At 42.8% G+C, this 15,369-nt stretch overlaps 1 protein-coding gene across 4 annotated transcripts in view; it reads left to right on the top strand.

The window, feature by feature from the left end:
- LOC135195288 (uncharacterized) overlaps positions 1 to 15,369 on the top strand; it is a 65,812-nt gene that overhangs the window by 22,763 nt on the left and 27,680 nt on the right. For all 4 annotated transcript variants that reach the window (XM_064221550.1, XM_064221558.1, XM_064221564.1 and 1 more), the window contains 3 exons: positions 9,468 to 9,621; positions 10,700 to 10,841; positions 11,446 to 11,586. In XM_064221550.1, the coding sequence (XP_064077620.1) occupies positions 9,468 to 9,621; positions 10,700 to 10,841; positions 11,446 to 11,586 (437 nt within the window). The remainder of the gene's footprint in view (positions 1 to 9,467; positions 9,622 to 10,699; positions 10,842 to 11,445; positions 11,587 to 15,369) is intronic.

The following is a 15,369-nucleotide window of genomic DNA, read 5'->3' on the forward strand; positions in this document are numbered from 1 at the left end:
ACTCTGGTAACTCCTTTATGGTCAAAGGCAGAATGGATTCCGGACCTCTTGGAACTCTTAATAGACGTGCCAAGAGAGTTACCCCCATGGAACAACCTACTATGTCAGCCGCAAGTGGAGAGGTACCACCGGTCGGTGAAGTCCTTATCACTTCACGGGTGAAGACTGTCAAGTATCTCCTGCGAGCGAGAGGGTTTTCGCAAAAAACAGCAGCATAGATGGCAGGAAATATCAGAAAGTCATCAGCAGCAGTATGCCAAGGAAAATGGTCAGCATTCTGTGATTGGTGTCCTAGAGGGAACTTGTCTCCACTTGTTACCACTATTCAGCAATTAGCAGACTTTCTGATATATCTCAGGACAGAAAGGCATAAGTCTGTATCTGCGGTGAAGGGGTACAGGGCTGCTCTAGCCTCTGTCTTACGCATGAAAGGTGTGGACATTTCGTCTTCATGTTGATGAAGAGCTTTGAGCAGTCATGTTCACTAAAGGAACTAAAAGCCCCAGATTGGGATTTGACCATGGTACTGAGTAGTCTGACAAAACCCCCCTATGAACCACTAAGGCAGTCCACAGATAGGAGCCTGACCCTGAAGACAGTCTTCTTATTGGCCCTAGCTTCAACCAAAAGGGTGGGGGAACTACATGGCCTGTCATATATCATAAAGCACTTGAGAGGTTTGAAGTCAATGGTATTTGAGTTTGTTCCAGAATTCGTGGCCAAAACTCAAAACCCATCAATAGTGGACGGTAGATTCGACTCCTTTTCCATACTTTCTATGGCATTTTTCGTAGACAGTGACAAAGAAGAGATGCTTCTGTGTCCCGTCAGGGTAATAAGAGAGTACTTAAGAAGGACAAGGCACCTCAGGCTGCAGTGCTGGAGGTTGTTTGTAAGTACAGGACGGAACAAAAAGGAAGTGTCCAGGACTACAATATCATTTTGGCTAAGAGAAACGATCAGGAATGCCTACATGACAGAAGACAGGGGGTCAAATAGCCAGGAGGGAGCTAGAGCTCATGACATCAGAGGCTTGAGTGCTTCTTTGGCATTCAAGAAGAATATGTCTGTGGAGAGAATTCTGAAAGCTGGTGTTTGGAAATGCCAAACAACTTTCACTTCCTTTTATTTAAAAGACGTTGCCCATAGATCCTTGGACACTTTTTCCTTGGGTCCAGTGGTGGTGGCCCAGCAATTGGTATAGCTCATCCAGTACCCCTGGCGGGTCAGTTTGTGTCTGGTCTAAGATGAAGGTATGAAAGTAGAATGAATGGGATGACTGGTCTTTTTTCTTTACTTCTTTCTTTTTACTCCTTTACCTACGGGCAGTATGAAGGAGAGTACCATCATAAGCTGGAACGGACTAGATGCAGGTGAGGTGGTCAGCCATACTGTAAAGTTATTTTAGAGTATGGTATACTTTTCAGTAGTAACACACCCCTCTCGGTAATAGGGAAGAGAGGGGTGATGGTAGATCCAGATACAAGGGAAAAGAGTGGTTTATGAGAATGGAAGGTTCTCTATTTTCCCATAGTTTACAAACCATGGCATGGTACCAGCACCCAGTGAAGGACACCAATAGATTCTTTTATATCTTTGGTTCAAGGGTTTATAGTCCATTCTCTTGGAATACTCCTAATTTTTGGAAATGGATATAGGTGGCAAACTCCCAGTCAGTTATAGAGACTTACCTCCCTCCAATAAGTAAGTCTATCCTAATGTTAAGACCGAAGGTTTGTTTCGTATATGAACAAATGACAAATTTGTAACTAATTTGTATTTTTATACATTCAACTTACCTGCCAGATATATACTTAGCTTAGACTCCGTCGTCCCGACAGAAATTCACATTTCGCGCCACACGCTACAGGTAGGTCAGGTGATCTACCGTCCTGCTGCTGGGTGGCAGGAATAGGAACCATTCCCATTTTCTATCAGATTCTTTCTGTCGCCGGTACTGTCAACATTGTTGTTGGTACCTCCTGGCTGGAATTCTTTTTTTTTTCATCGCAATTGATCTTCTTGACCGACTTTTGGTGACGTACCTGGATCGTTGTATTGGCATACGCTATTGCGGACCGTTTCTTGAACTTGATTTTGGATTTTTTCTAAGAATGTCTGACTCGAGTGTTGTTGTGAGGTGTGTGAATGAGGGCTGCAGGGTGAGAATGCCGAAAACTTCGGTAGATCCTCACACTGTATGCAGGCGTTGTAGAAAGTATGAATGTTCTTTTTCTAACACCTGTAAGGAGTGCGAGAACCTGAGTGCAGAAGAATGGAAGGATCTTACTTCTTATATGAAGAAGCTAGAAAGGGATAGGCTGAGGAAAGCTTCCAAAAGCCGAAGTAGATCTAGGTCTAGCGAACTAGTTTCTAGCTTTCTAGCTTCTCCTCATGATGCATTAATTAATCCTTATCCCCCTATTTTTGCCCTTTCACCCTTTTTAAATCCTACAGATTCAGCATCGGAAATTGCGGATCTGAAGGCTACCCTTCATAAAATGCAGGTCAAAATGGCGGCATTAGAAGGTAAGAGTGGTGAATTAACAGTGGACAGTGATGTGAGTGTCCCCAGTGTAGTGGAGGGGGCGTCTGATCGGCTCTACAACGCTTCCAGGCCTAGACCTCTTCCAAGCTCCCTGGCCCAGAGGAGAAGGAATGTCGAAAGTCGTACGAAGGTTGTAGAGGTTCCCCACTGGTCAGGCGTCCCTTCGGCAGGTTCTCTTACGCCCCAGACTGCCAGGGATCGCTACAGGAAAATAATCCTTCGTGAGTGTTTTTCGTCGTCAGAGTCGCCTTCACCTAGAAGAGGGTGGAAAGACACTAATCTTTCTCGCCCTTTGAAGAGGAGCTGGAAAGCTATGGCGCTTGACTCTAAGTCCAGAACACTTTCCTGAAGAGGCTTCTTCAGTAAAAAAGAGAACCTGTTTGACTCCAAGTGCTGTAAGGGAATCTCAGACACCTTCCAGATCTCCCTCCCCTCGTTCCGACACGGACAGGGATGCGACTACTGCTCAGATCCTACAAAAAATGCAGGAACAGATCTCCTCATTGGTTGGAGTTCTTTCCAAGAAACTTCGTAGGAAGGATAACTCCCTTCCTATAAAGAGGTCCGCGGCGCTCTCAGAGGTGCCTCCCTCGAAACGAGAGGTTCCTAAGATTGTTCCATCTTCTCCCAAGCAACGAGCTCCTATAGATGAGTGGTTTTCTTCAGACCCGGAAGAACCATCTTGGCGAGAAGCGCTAGTTAGGACAGAAGCCCTTTCCAGGCAAGGAGAACTTTCAGGGAGAGAGGAGAGTAGAGAAGAATTTTCCGAGCAAGAGGCACCTTCCAAAGGTGAGGAGCCTATTAGGCGCTTGAGAATGGTCAGACACACGGAATCTTCTACGATAACAGAACGTGCTAAACACGAGTTTCCTTCCAAGCGCTCGGAACATCGTGGACGTTCCGAACTCTCCTTACCCGCTCCTTACCCGTGGAAGAACTTTCCATAATACGCGCGGAATCTTCCAGGTGAGTGGAACATTCCGAACGTTCCAAACTTTCCAGGCGCGTGGAACCTTCCGCACAGGCGGAACCTTCCAAACGCACGAAAGCTTCCAGACATGATTCGCCTTCCAGGCGCTCGGAACTTTCCAAGCATTCCACTCAAGCGGAATTTTTCAAGCGCTCGGATCCTTCCGAACAAGCGGGAACTTCAAAGCGCGGATCGCTTTTAAGACACTTGGGACGTTCCAAGATGGAATCTTTTTCCGGAAGAGTGGAACAGTCCAAAGGAGCGGAACTTTCCAGACGAGCGGATTTTTCCGCACAAGAGGAACTCTCCAAGCGCGGAGAACTTTCTACTAAAGCGGAACGTTCCAGATATGCGGAACCTTCCAGGCTAGAATCGCCTTCCAAGAGTTCTTCTCCTCGGAAGCGTTCTTCCTCTTTGGGACTTCAGAAGGAAAGTTCGGTGATATCATGTAAGAGAATAGAAAGGACTTCCAGCTCTCTTACGAAAGAACTTAGAGAGTCTTTCTCCGCCAGTCCTTCCCTGAATAGAGGCTCTCCAAATTCAGAATATGTGCGACCTACGGAATGTTTGTCCGTTGCAGGAGATCATTCTCCTTCAGCTGGGCTCGAGCTAGAGGATATCTCGGAAGACGAAGCCCCAGCTAATGAAGGACTGTCGAATTACAAGACTTTATCCGCACTTCTGCTCCAGGAATACGGAGAGTCGCTAAGCCCTGCCGCACCGCCTTCTCCTCGGTCTCTCTATTCGAGCAATAAGCCATATAAGTCCTCTGCCTTCTTGAAAATGAAACCGACCATTTCAATGAGGAAGGCTCTCCAATCTCTCGGTTCTTGGATGAATTCCAAGAATAAATTAGGAAAGACTGTATTCTGTATGCCTCCCTCCAGACTGACAGGTAGAAGAGGCATTTGGTACGAAACAGGAGAGAACATGGGACTGTCTCTTCCTGCTTCTGCGGAGTCGGATTTCTCGAGTCTGGTAGACTCTTCTAGGAGACAAGCCTTATCCTCTGCACGATCTACTTGGAGCATGTCTGATTTGGATCATCTCCTCAAGGGACTCTTCCACGTGCTGGAAGTATTTAATTTCTTAGACTGGTCCCTTGGGGTGATTTCTAAGAAGTCTCAAGAATCGGAAAGTCTTAGCCCAGAAGTGCTTCATAGCATTCTGGCCTGTATTGATAAGGCGGTCCAGGATGGTTCTGGAGAAGTATCTTCCCTCTTTGGAGCAGGGATACTAAAAAAAAGAGAGCGGTTTTTGGTTCCTTTCTGACCAAGGCTGTTTCTCCTTCTCAGAGAACTGCCTTGCTGTTCGCTCCTTTATCAGAACATCTGTTCCCTTCTCAGTTAGTGAAGGAAATATCTCACTCACTTACTGAGAAGGCGACTCAAGACCTTCTTGTCCAGTCGGCAAAGAAGAACAGAACGGTTACGACGGCTGCTAAAAGAGTATCACATCCGTATCAACAGCCCTTTCGTGGAGGTCCTAAGACACGACCCCCCTTCAAAAGGAAGACTTCCGACAAGCGAGGAAGATCATCCTTCCGTTCCTTTAAGAAGGGAAAATAGCATGCAGAACCTCCAAACACTAGTGGGCGCCAGGCTACTGGAATACTCGGAAGCCTGGGCAAAGAGAGGAGCCGACCCTTGGTCGATGTCGGTTCTGAGGAAGGGATATCGCATCCCCTTCAGGGACAGACCTCCCCTGACTTCAACTCCTCGGGAACTGTCAGCTCGTTACAAGGACCCTGTGCTGAGAAATACGCTCCTTCAGATGGTAGAGGAAATGTGGAACAAGGGAGCCATCGAGCCGGTGCTAGATACACACACTCAGGGATTTTACAACCGCCTTTTTCTAGTCCCGAAGGCTTCCGCAGGGTGGAGACCGGATCTAGATGTAAGTGCTCTGAACCGATTTGTAGGAAAGGAGAAGTTCCGTATGGAGACTTCTGCATTGGTGATGTTGGCCCTACGTCCAGGAGATTGGATGGTCTCCCTGGACTTACAAGACGCCTACTTCCATGTTCCCATTCATCCCTCGTCAAAGAAGTACCTTCGTTTCGTAATGAAAGGGAAGATTTTTCAGTTCAGGGCCTTGTGTTTCGGCCTATCCACAGCTCCTCAGGTTTTTACGAACCTAATGAAGAATGTAGCGAAGTGGCTTCATTTAAAGGGAATAAAAATCTCCCTTTACTTAGACGACTGGCTAATCAGGGCCAGATCGGAAACTCAGTGTTTGGAGGACCTAAAAACGACCTTAGACATGATTCGATCTCTAGGATTACTCGTGAACCTCGAGAAGTCTCAGATGATCCCCAGCCAGAACCTGGTTTATCTGGGGATTCAGATGTATTCTCGGGGTTTTCGAGTTTTTCCTTCGCAGGAAAGACTCATACGAGGCTTTATGAAAGTCTCAAACTTTCTTAGGGAGGAGAACAAAGTTCCGCAGCGGGGTAATGGTTTGAGCCTTCTAGGAACTCTTTCCTCGCTGGAACAGTTCTTCCCCCTAGGGAGACTTCATATTCGCCCCCTGCAATTCTTCTTAAAGAAAGTATGGAACTGGAAGACAGGACAACTTTCGGACTCGTTCCAGATACCTCTCGAGGTAAAGAATCACTTAAGATGGTGGTTAGTCCCTCTCAAAAAGAACGAGGGAGTGTCCTTATCCGTGCCGAACCCAAACCAAGTGTTGTATTCAGACGCTTCGGAAACAGGATGGGGTGCGACGCTTGGAACAAGAGTAGTGTCAGGCACCTGGACGAACGAGCAGATGTCATGGCACATCAACTGCAAAGAATTGATAGCCATACACCTTGCCCTCAAGGACTTCGAATCAATAGTCAGAGACGGGGTGGTCCAGGTCAACTCGGACACCACCACCGCTCTGGCATACATTCAAAAGCAAGGCGGGACTCATTCGTTCTCCCTCTTCGAACTGGCGAGGGATCTCTTAGTTTGGGCAAAGGAGAGAAACATCATCCTCCTCACGAGATTTGTCCAAGGAGAGAGGAATGTGAGAGCAGACAGACTGAGCAGGAGGAACCAGGTCCTTCCCACAGAGTGGACCCTCCACTCAGAGGTCTGTCGACGTCTTTGGGCTCTATGGGGGAGACCTCACATAGACCTGTTTGCCATGTTCCTCTCCAAAAGGATAGACATCTTCTGCTCTTCAGTAGAAGATCCGAGAGCATTCGCTGTCGACGCCCTTCTACTAGATTGGTCGGGCCTCGATGCATACGCCTTTCCCCCATTCAAAATTCTGGGCGAAGTAATCAGAAAATTCGTGGCCTCAAAGGGGATGCGGATGACTAATAGCCCCATATTGGCCAGCTCATGATTGGTTCACAGAGGTACTGGAATGGACGGTGGACTTCCCCAGATCTCTTCCAAACAGAGCAGATCTGCTCAGACAACCCCACTTCGAGAGGTATCATCAAAACCTCCCCGCTCTCGCTCTGACTGCCTTTTGACTATCGAAAGACTCGTCAGAGCGAGAGGCTTTTCTCAAAAAGCCGCAAAGGCTATCGCTAGAGCCCGTAGACCTTCGACTATACGAGTCTATCAATCGAAATGGGAAGTCTTTAGGCGATATTGTAAATCGAAGAAGCTGTCCTCCTCCAATACCTCTGTGAACAACATTGCAGATTTCCTTCTTTTCTTGAGGGAAGAATCGCATCTTTCCGTATCCACTATAAAAGGGTACAGGAGTATGCTTTCAGCTGTTTTCAGGAACAGAGGCCTAGAAATAGCTGATAATAAGGATCTTCATGATCTGATCCGGTCTTTCGAGACTTCAAAAATCAATACTCCTAGAACCCCGAGCTGGAATCTGGACGTAGTTCTAAAATTTCTAACCTCGAAGTGGTTCGAACCTCCAAACCTTGCCTCCTTCAGAGACATTACGAGAAAATGTTTATTCCTGTTGTCTCTCGCTACAGCCAAAAGAACGAGCGAGATACACGCTCTTGATTCTAGGTTTGGTTTTAAAGGAGAGGCTGCCATTTGTTCATTCCAGACTTTATTTCTGGCAAAAAATGAAAATCCTTCAAAGCCCTGGCCCAGGAGCTTTGAAGTAAAGGGCCTGTCGAACCTAGTAGGCAAAGAAATTGAGAGGTCCCTTTGCCCGGTCAGAGCCCTTAAATTTTACCTGAGTAAAAAGAAGCAGCTGGGAGGTTGTCAACAGGGTCTATGGTGTTCTGTAAAGGATCCTAAAAGACCCATGTCTAAGAACGCCTTAGCCTTCTTTGTAAGAAGTGTTATTACTGAGGCTCACAATGATTGCCCAGATGACTCCTTCAAACTTCTTAGAGTTAAAGCTCATGAAGTTCGAGCGGTTGCTACGTCTCTAGCCTTTCAAAGGAATATGTCGCTGAAGAATATTCTCGAAGCGACATATTGGAGATGCAATTCAGTTTTTGCATCTCATTACCTGTAGGAGGTCAGGGTAACTTATGAGAAGTGCTTCTCTCTCGGTCCGTTTGTGTCAGCGGATACGGTGCTGGGACTTGGAGCAAAGACTGATCCTTAATTATTGTGTATGTACGTAAACCCTATAGTTAGAGATGTTCTGGGTTTTCGACTGTCAAAGGCACTAGGTGTCGCACAGGCAACCGTTGCTTTTTGTTAGAAGGAACTGAGGAATATCCGACAAATAAGGGTGTACAAAATTTTTTTTTGGTACTTGTGTGTGTGTGTATACGGTGGTGTTGAGTTTTTGGGTTGTTGTCAGGAGTTGGGGATACTCCTTACAATCTTTAGAACTAACAGAGGTGTTAGGATCAGGTGGTCGGGATGTATGTTTTTGCTCCTCGTATATGCTTTTAAAGCAGGTGTATTGTCATATTAGTGGATTAGCACCCATTGACAAAGGCCATTTAGGCTCTGCCGAGTAAGTGGATAAGACCCCCATTGGCAGACCCACAAGATCTCTTAGCCATAGATCACTATCTCGCTGAGGCTCTTGAAGCGAAGCAGACTCCTGGGCAGTAGCCACGAAGTCTTCCGCTTAATCAGGTAGGAACCAAGGTTTATTTGTACCTACAACATATGTTGTTTACCTGTCTATTTCAGTATTTAGCTGTCTCTTACCCACCACCAAGGGTGCCAATCAGCTAAGTATATATCTGGCAGGTAAGTTGAAAGTATAAAAATGATATTGTTATGATACAATAAAGTTTTATACATACTTACCTGCAGATATATACGATTAATGGCCCACCCAGCCTCCCCGCAGGAGACAGGTGGTAGAGAGAAAGAATCTGATAGAAAACGGGAATGGTTCCTATTCCTGCCACCCAGCGGCAGGACGGTAGATCACCTGACCTACCTGTAGCGTGTGGCGCGAAATTTGAATATCTGTCGGGACGACGGAGTCTAAAGCTAAGTATATATCTGCAGGTAAGTATGTATAAAACTTTATTGTATCATAACAATATCATTTTTCATAACTAACAAACCTGAGGTCTTAACAGTTAAAGGGGCACCTCGAACCACCCCTCTAGCAGGCTAAACTGGGTTAGAAGTGTAACTGGTGGGTCACGGGACGCCGAGGGCATTCTGGGTAATACATGCCCCATGACCTGGTATAGATGCCAATAGTTCCTGGATCGCACAAGCTTAATTTTAATTCTACCAGTTTCCAGCTTGGCGCTAGTAAATCCTAATGTTAAGACCTCAGGTTTGTTAGTTATGAAAAATACAAATTAGTTACAAATTTGTCATTTTGTGGTAGTTTCTCTGAAAGTTAAAAGACTAATACCTATATTGAATTTGGCTGTGAACAGAAATTTGGTACTTTTAATAAGTAGATATTAAAAAACAGTAGATATACCAATTCTTTTTCCTATTTTAATTCCTGTACAGCTTTTTTATGTTTTAGTGTTATGATTTATATTTTTTTTAATAGGCCTTAGATTATGTTTCGTCTCCTGATTAGATTTTCATTATACAGGCTCGGTGAAGTAAGCAGAAGTCGCGACAAGCTGAGTCGTGATTGTTCTGTCATGTTAGAAGACATAGGTGGTGTAACAAATGCCGTTTTCCAGTCATTTATACCCCCTGGCTCAGCTTCACCTAGTATGCCTATGAGTAGTCTGATTGAAGAGGTAAGTGTCTTGATGACTTTTTCAGTGTAGTTGATAGTATGACAGTTGATCCACTGGAATTCCTACCTCTCTATCAAATAATGTACGTGCCATATAAAAAAACCTGGGTCTTGCTGACCCTGGTTGTGTTGTGATATTTTCCTGTCAAATTTCTTCAACTTACTCTTATGATAGGATACTTGTTTGGTTTCTCTTATGATAGGATACTTGTTTGGTTTCTTGTAAGGTGAGTAGTTGCAATATATTGTAATATGCCATAAGAGTAAACCATGTAGAAGATCAAAAAAAGGTGTCAAAGTTAGAAAGAAATAAACATGTTATAATCTATTCACTAATAGTAAAATAGTAAGAGATAAGGTAATTTATTTTTTGCATTCAAAACTACAATAAAATTCCTTGCCAATGGTATCTCTAGGGGGAGGTATAGTATCCTTTGCAGTGTATAGATATGCTGACCATCCATTACAACAGTTTACAGTAATTTACAGCACTGTAGGTCAGGTTCTGGTAGGAGTCAGCATCATAGTTTAGGTTATGTTACTTTACATTAAAGTATATCCCAGTCATTGTCTTTGCCACATCTTAAATCTTTATGGACACCTTCCTTTTGTTACGGATTACACAAATGGACCACATGTTTTTCCCATTTAATATTTTGATTTATGTGTTTGTGACTTCTTTTGGTGTATTTAACGTTTTTGGTTTTCTCCACCTAAAAAACCCACCTTTTTCACTGGGATCCCCACAGTTGTTAGAAATAAAGGTTAAGAAAACCATAGAAGTAAGTGGTTTCCTTTAAAAATAATGGCAGAAAATCTTGCAACACTTAGGTAAGCAGACAAAAAAATACAGGGTTCATGTGTTCAACAAAAAATTTACCGCAACATTCAGTTACCTTCAAGTACCGGTAACGTCATACGAATAATGTGTATATGTATTATTAAAAAAATTACTACTGTACATGTTACCATAACTTAAAATGAAAATTGTAGGTATTTATTAGTAAGTTGAGAGATTTTTTAAACTTAAAATATGCCTGAAAATCTCATAATAAGTAAACTAATTTGATAATTTTCAGGCCTCAAATAGTAAAAGTGGACTAACAGTAGCAATCAACCAGAATGGGGAAATTGTGAAAACTGCTTCTGGTGAAATAATGTCGATGGATGTGGATCAGTCATCTTCCCACTCTGATTCTAAGGACTTAACATGTTTATTATGTAAGTATCTTTGCTGTTTAAAGATTTTTACTTTGTTTTCTATTAGATATTAGACCATGATAATATTTTCCATTCATATGAGGACAAGACTAAAGTATTTCATTCCTTGTTGCATGAAAAATGCTGTGAGATGCCTACCTAAGCAAAATGCATCAAATCCTTTATATATATTGACTGTAGCTATTAATATAAAGCAAATTCATGGTGCAGTGACCCTAATTGCAGTTTTCATGAACTTTAGTGCAGTCTTAGAAGCATTCCCTTGGTAAGAAAGAAGGAAAATTAAAGAAAAAATATGGTAAATAATAACTAATAATAATAATAGTAATATGATTATGTAGAGACATTATCTCATTAAATAGCATTAGCCATGCAGCTTTGGATGATGTTGCATTGCCACTGGTTTAATTTGTTAAATTATGAACACAGAGCTTACATAGGAAAAGCATAATGTTAAGACAACAGAGTAAAAGCAAGACTGTGCCAGAGGGAAAATAGTAGACACTGCTGTCAAAGCTTATTTCTTCTAAATAAATTGCATGCTCTTTGCAAACGTAAAGTAATTTTAATAAGTTGCTACAGTTTTTTTTTATAATGATTCCAGGTAATACAAGATTTGCAACCCAGAAAACCTTGAGTGTTCACCAGCGTTCACATCACGGGTTTGAGCGTTGCATTTACTCCTGTCCAATTTGCCAAGCATCGTTCTTAAGCATGTGGGCGGTTGTCAAGCACCTTCAGAGAAGTGAGTGTTTCTTTCAACTGATTCTCTTATTACAGCAATGTACTATATGTATTGTGTGCACATATTTTTATTGCCATAGTATGCATGCTGATGATTACTATGGCAATAGGCTTAGTACTTGGCTGTAAGAGTTTCTCCTTAGAACCTTGAAACATTGAAGTGCTAAATATACTTTATTCTCTTTTATATTTGCATAATTTCCTTTGTATTTCTTTCTTAGAGTTCCCATAGATATTCTCCAGATTTATTTTTAAAATTTAAGATATGCATTGTGTTGGTTTACTTTTTTTGCTGTTCCACATTACTGTCTTAATTTTTTTTTATATAAGAAATTTTGTTTACAGTACATTTGCCCCTTGAAGTTTTTGAGGGTTTCCAGATAAGAGAGAAAGAATAAACATACTGTACCTATAGTGTTTATAAAATTTAATTTGGTGAAAATTCTTTGAGTAATCAAAACCACAAACCCAAGCCCTATGAATTTTGAGGGACAATTGTAAAATGCTAGGGATGAGAAGTGTAAAAACAAATTTTTATCTATCCAAACATGTAATGAAGAACTAGTTCTATCGCAAAAACATTAATCGTGTATATGCCATATTCATAGTCTGTTTCTAGGTCCACTAGTCTTTTGTCTATGAGACAGAAGGTGACCAATTACATATGCTCATGAGATCTTCAGATATACATCAGCCAGTTACCTTACTTTTCATGGTTTGGCAAGGCATTGGTAATTCCTGTTGTTATTACTAATCTTCTCATGTTTTGCCTTAATAATAACAATCTTTTTCAGCTTGTTTCACTTTATGCCCAGGAAGTGATAAGTGGTTTTTAGGTATTTTGCAATTGCCTACTTCATCTCTATATCACTGGCTTTGTCAAGAATGGTTAATTTGTACTTAGTCATTTCATCACCTTAAGAGTCTAGGTAGTTCCTCACTGGATGAGGGGTTTTCGCGCTCGGCTGCCAATCTGGTGGTCCGAAGTTCGAATTCCGGCTCGGCCAACGCGGAGTCAGAGGAATTTATTTCTGGTGATAGAAATTCATTTCTCGATATAGTGTGGTTCGGATCCCACAATAAGCTCTAGGTCCCGTTGCTAGGTGACCAATTGGTTCCTAGCTATTTAAAAAAATATCTATTCCTTCGGGCCAGCCTTAGGAGAGCTGTTAATCAGCTCAGTGGTCTGGTAAAACTAAGATATACTTAAGAGTCTAGGTTTATGCCAGTGTATCTTTATTCATCTACTTTATTCATCATAAATTTCTGACCTCTCTCCTATTGTTAATGATCTGTTTCATTTCTTATAGATGGATTTTCCAGAATATTTTCTAACTACACTGATTTTGAGTATTGCATGAAAATATTGTTATGAGTGAGGATGAACCCTCCTTCAGTGAGACTTCTAGTTGGGTTTTGTGTTGGGGCTAGATGCAGCATAGACTCTGACTGTAGAATGGAGACCTTTTTGGATTTTAGCTCTTGTCTTCAGATGCTACTGCAGAGAACTGAATGTTATGATGTGTAAAGAAGTTATTGCTTAAGACACGATTTTGATAACCCATTACCCCACAACTCTATTGTATCAGATGCATGAGCCTATTTTTTTTTTATATACATAAAATTATCAGTTATTACACCCAAGTGAGACTTCCTCCTGCAGGTGGTGAGGCTGTTGCATGATGTCTCTTCTCTTCCTCAGCCTTTGGTATCTTTCATACTGGATGGAGAAATTCTTGGGGAGATGTTAACATTAGCAAACTGGCCTAATTGGATGCTAGGAGCCTCGAGTATTCTTACCAGTGCATTAAGGTCTCTCGAAGGTATTAACCATGATCAGATGTCTTGTAGTCTCACTATTTGTTCATATACGAAACAAACCTTCGGTCTTAACATTAGGATACATACTCAGTGCCAGCTGGAAACTGGTAAAGTTTAAAATAATTGTGTACGCAAGGGACTATTGGCATCTGTGCTTGGTCACGAGACATGTGGAGCCACCCACATTCCCCTCATTAACTCGTGACCCCTTTAGTTATTTTCTTACTGCCTATAAGAGAGGACGTGCTTTGCTCCATCCTTTTAAAGTCGGTTTAGTTTGCCCCCTGTTGTTTTCAGTTTGTTGTTTGGAATTCCCGGGTATGTGAACATGAAGCCTTCTCATGCTGCAAGTCTTCCTGGATATCACTAGAAGCAGATAAACGCCCTGATATGTTTTTCGACGATTTCAATGTCGAGGTACTCATTGTGTAGTAAGTCGTAGGTGAAGAAACACTTAAAGTACAGTTAATTCGTTACCTGTGCTTTGGAATATCGCATATTCATATGGATTGCCTGTAATCCAAAGCTTTGATGTATCTGGATGTGCTTTGGGAAGTAATTATGACTAATTGTGCTTCTTTCCCTGCGGGGAGAGGTGTGCATCGCCATCTTGTTTTCGTTCCAGATACGTGGGTAAAGAGGATGCAGGTGTGCGGTCGGTGTTAGGCTTATCAAGAACCAACCCAAGAAGGACAGTTGGTTTGATATATAACGTCATGCTGCCATCCAGGGTCCCACGTGATGGATGTCCCTTTTATCCTGATTTGCACTGAATGGCGGTCGGATGCGTTGCCATCTGTACATAAAGAAGTAGATAGTGCAAAAAGGCATCCTTTAATGTCAGGTTGCTATGCCTACGAGAATAACATCAACAGCCTTGCATCTCTGGTAGGGTGCTGGCTTCGCATTCGAGATGCTCAGTGATGTCATAAACATGGCGACCGCCATGACGTCACTTCACAGCTGCGGCCTACACGGAGACATGCTTCCATTTTCATTTTGAGATACAAGAGTATTTTACAACTATGCTTTCGGATTGGAGATTGCACATTGTTTTTGAGAGAAATTGCAAGCTTTAGGAGATATAAGTCACATAATGGAAAAGACACAAGTCTTTCCTCTGTATCCTTCCGCTTAGGCATTAACAAGCTTAGGTGACTGGCTTTGATGCCAGTGCGTTCTCCTGCCGATCCTGGAAGAATAGGGGCTTCGTACCTGATTCTAGAACCAAGAGGAGAAGTTTCTTCTCCATCTTTGAGCCAGGATTGTTACATCCCTATTATATGAAATCACAAGTAGTTGTAATTATCGAACAAGTGAATGATGGAAAGTTAGTCTAGTGTGGCTGCTGTGAAGAGTTGGAAAAGGCTAGAATCAGGGACTTCGTGACTGATCCTTGTGCCAAGAGGAGAATAATAATTTCTTCTTCATCTTCGAGCCAGGACTGTCACATCCTTGTAAAGTAGAAATGCCACAGAAGGTTGGCTGCAAGAGTACCATAAACAGCCTCATGCTTCCATCAAGCGTGATGACGTCATAGCCAAAACCGCTTGCAAAATGGCAGTAGTCATGACGTCACAGCCTACTGATTCTCGATCTACTTCGCTGCCTCCGAACCTATACGCTTTCTGACTCATTGGTACACACAGTAATGAAGCATAAACAGGATCTAGAGGTGGAAATTGCTAAGAAAGACCAAAAGAAAGGGCGTGATTTGTCTGCTTCTTCGTCTTCAGTCAAGTGTTGGAGGATACGGGATTTCGTGACTGATCCTTGGGACAAGAGGAGAAGAGTAAATTCTTCTTCATCTTCAAACCAGGAGTGTCACAGCCCAATCAGCAAGAAAGTCAAGAAGTCAGTGGCTGGTAAGCTCAAAGCAATCAGACGAAGCTGTTTACAAGAGTCCAATGAGTGATAGCGTCGACAGTTGCTGGGCTAGCGGCCGATGCGGAGTTGCCAGTGG

This window comes from Macrobrachium nipponense, chromosome 20, assembly GCF_015104395.2.
Source record: "Macrobrachium nipponense isolate FS-2020 chromosome 20, ASM1510439v2, whole genome shotgun sequence".
Classification (NCBI taxonomy): domain Eukaryota; kingdom Metazoa; phylum Arthropoda; class Malacostraca; order Decapoda; family Palaemonidae; genus Macrobrachium; species Macrobrachium nipponense.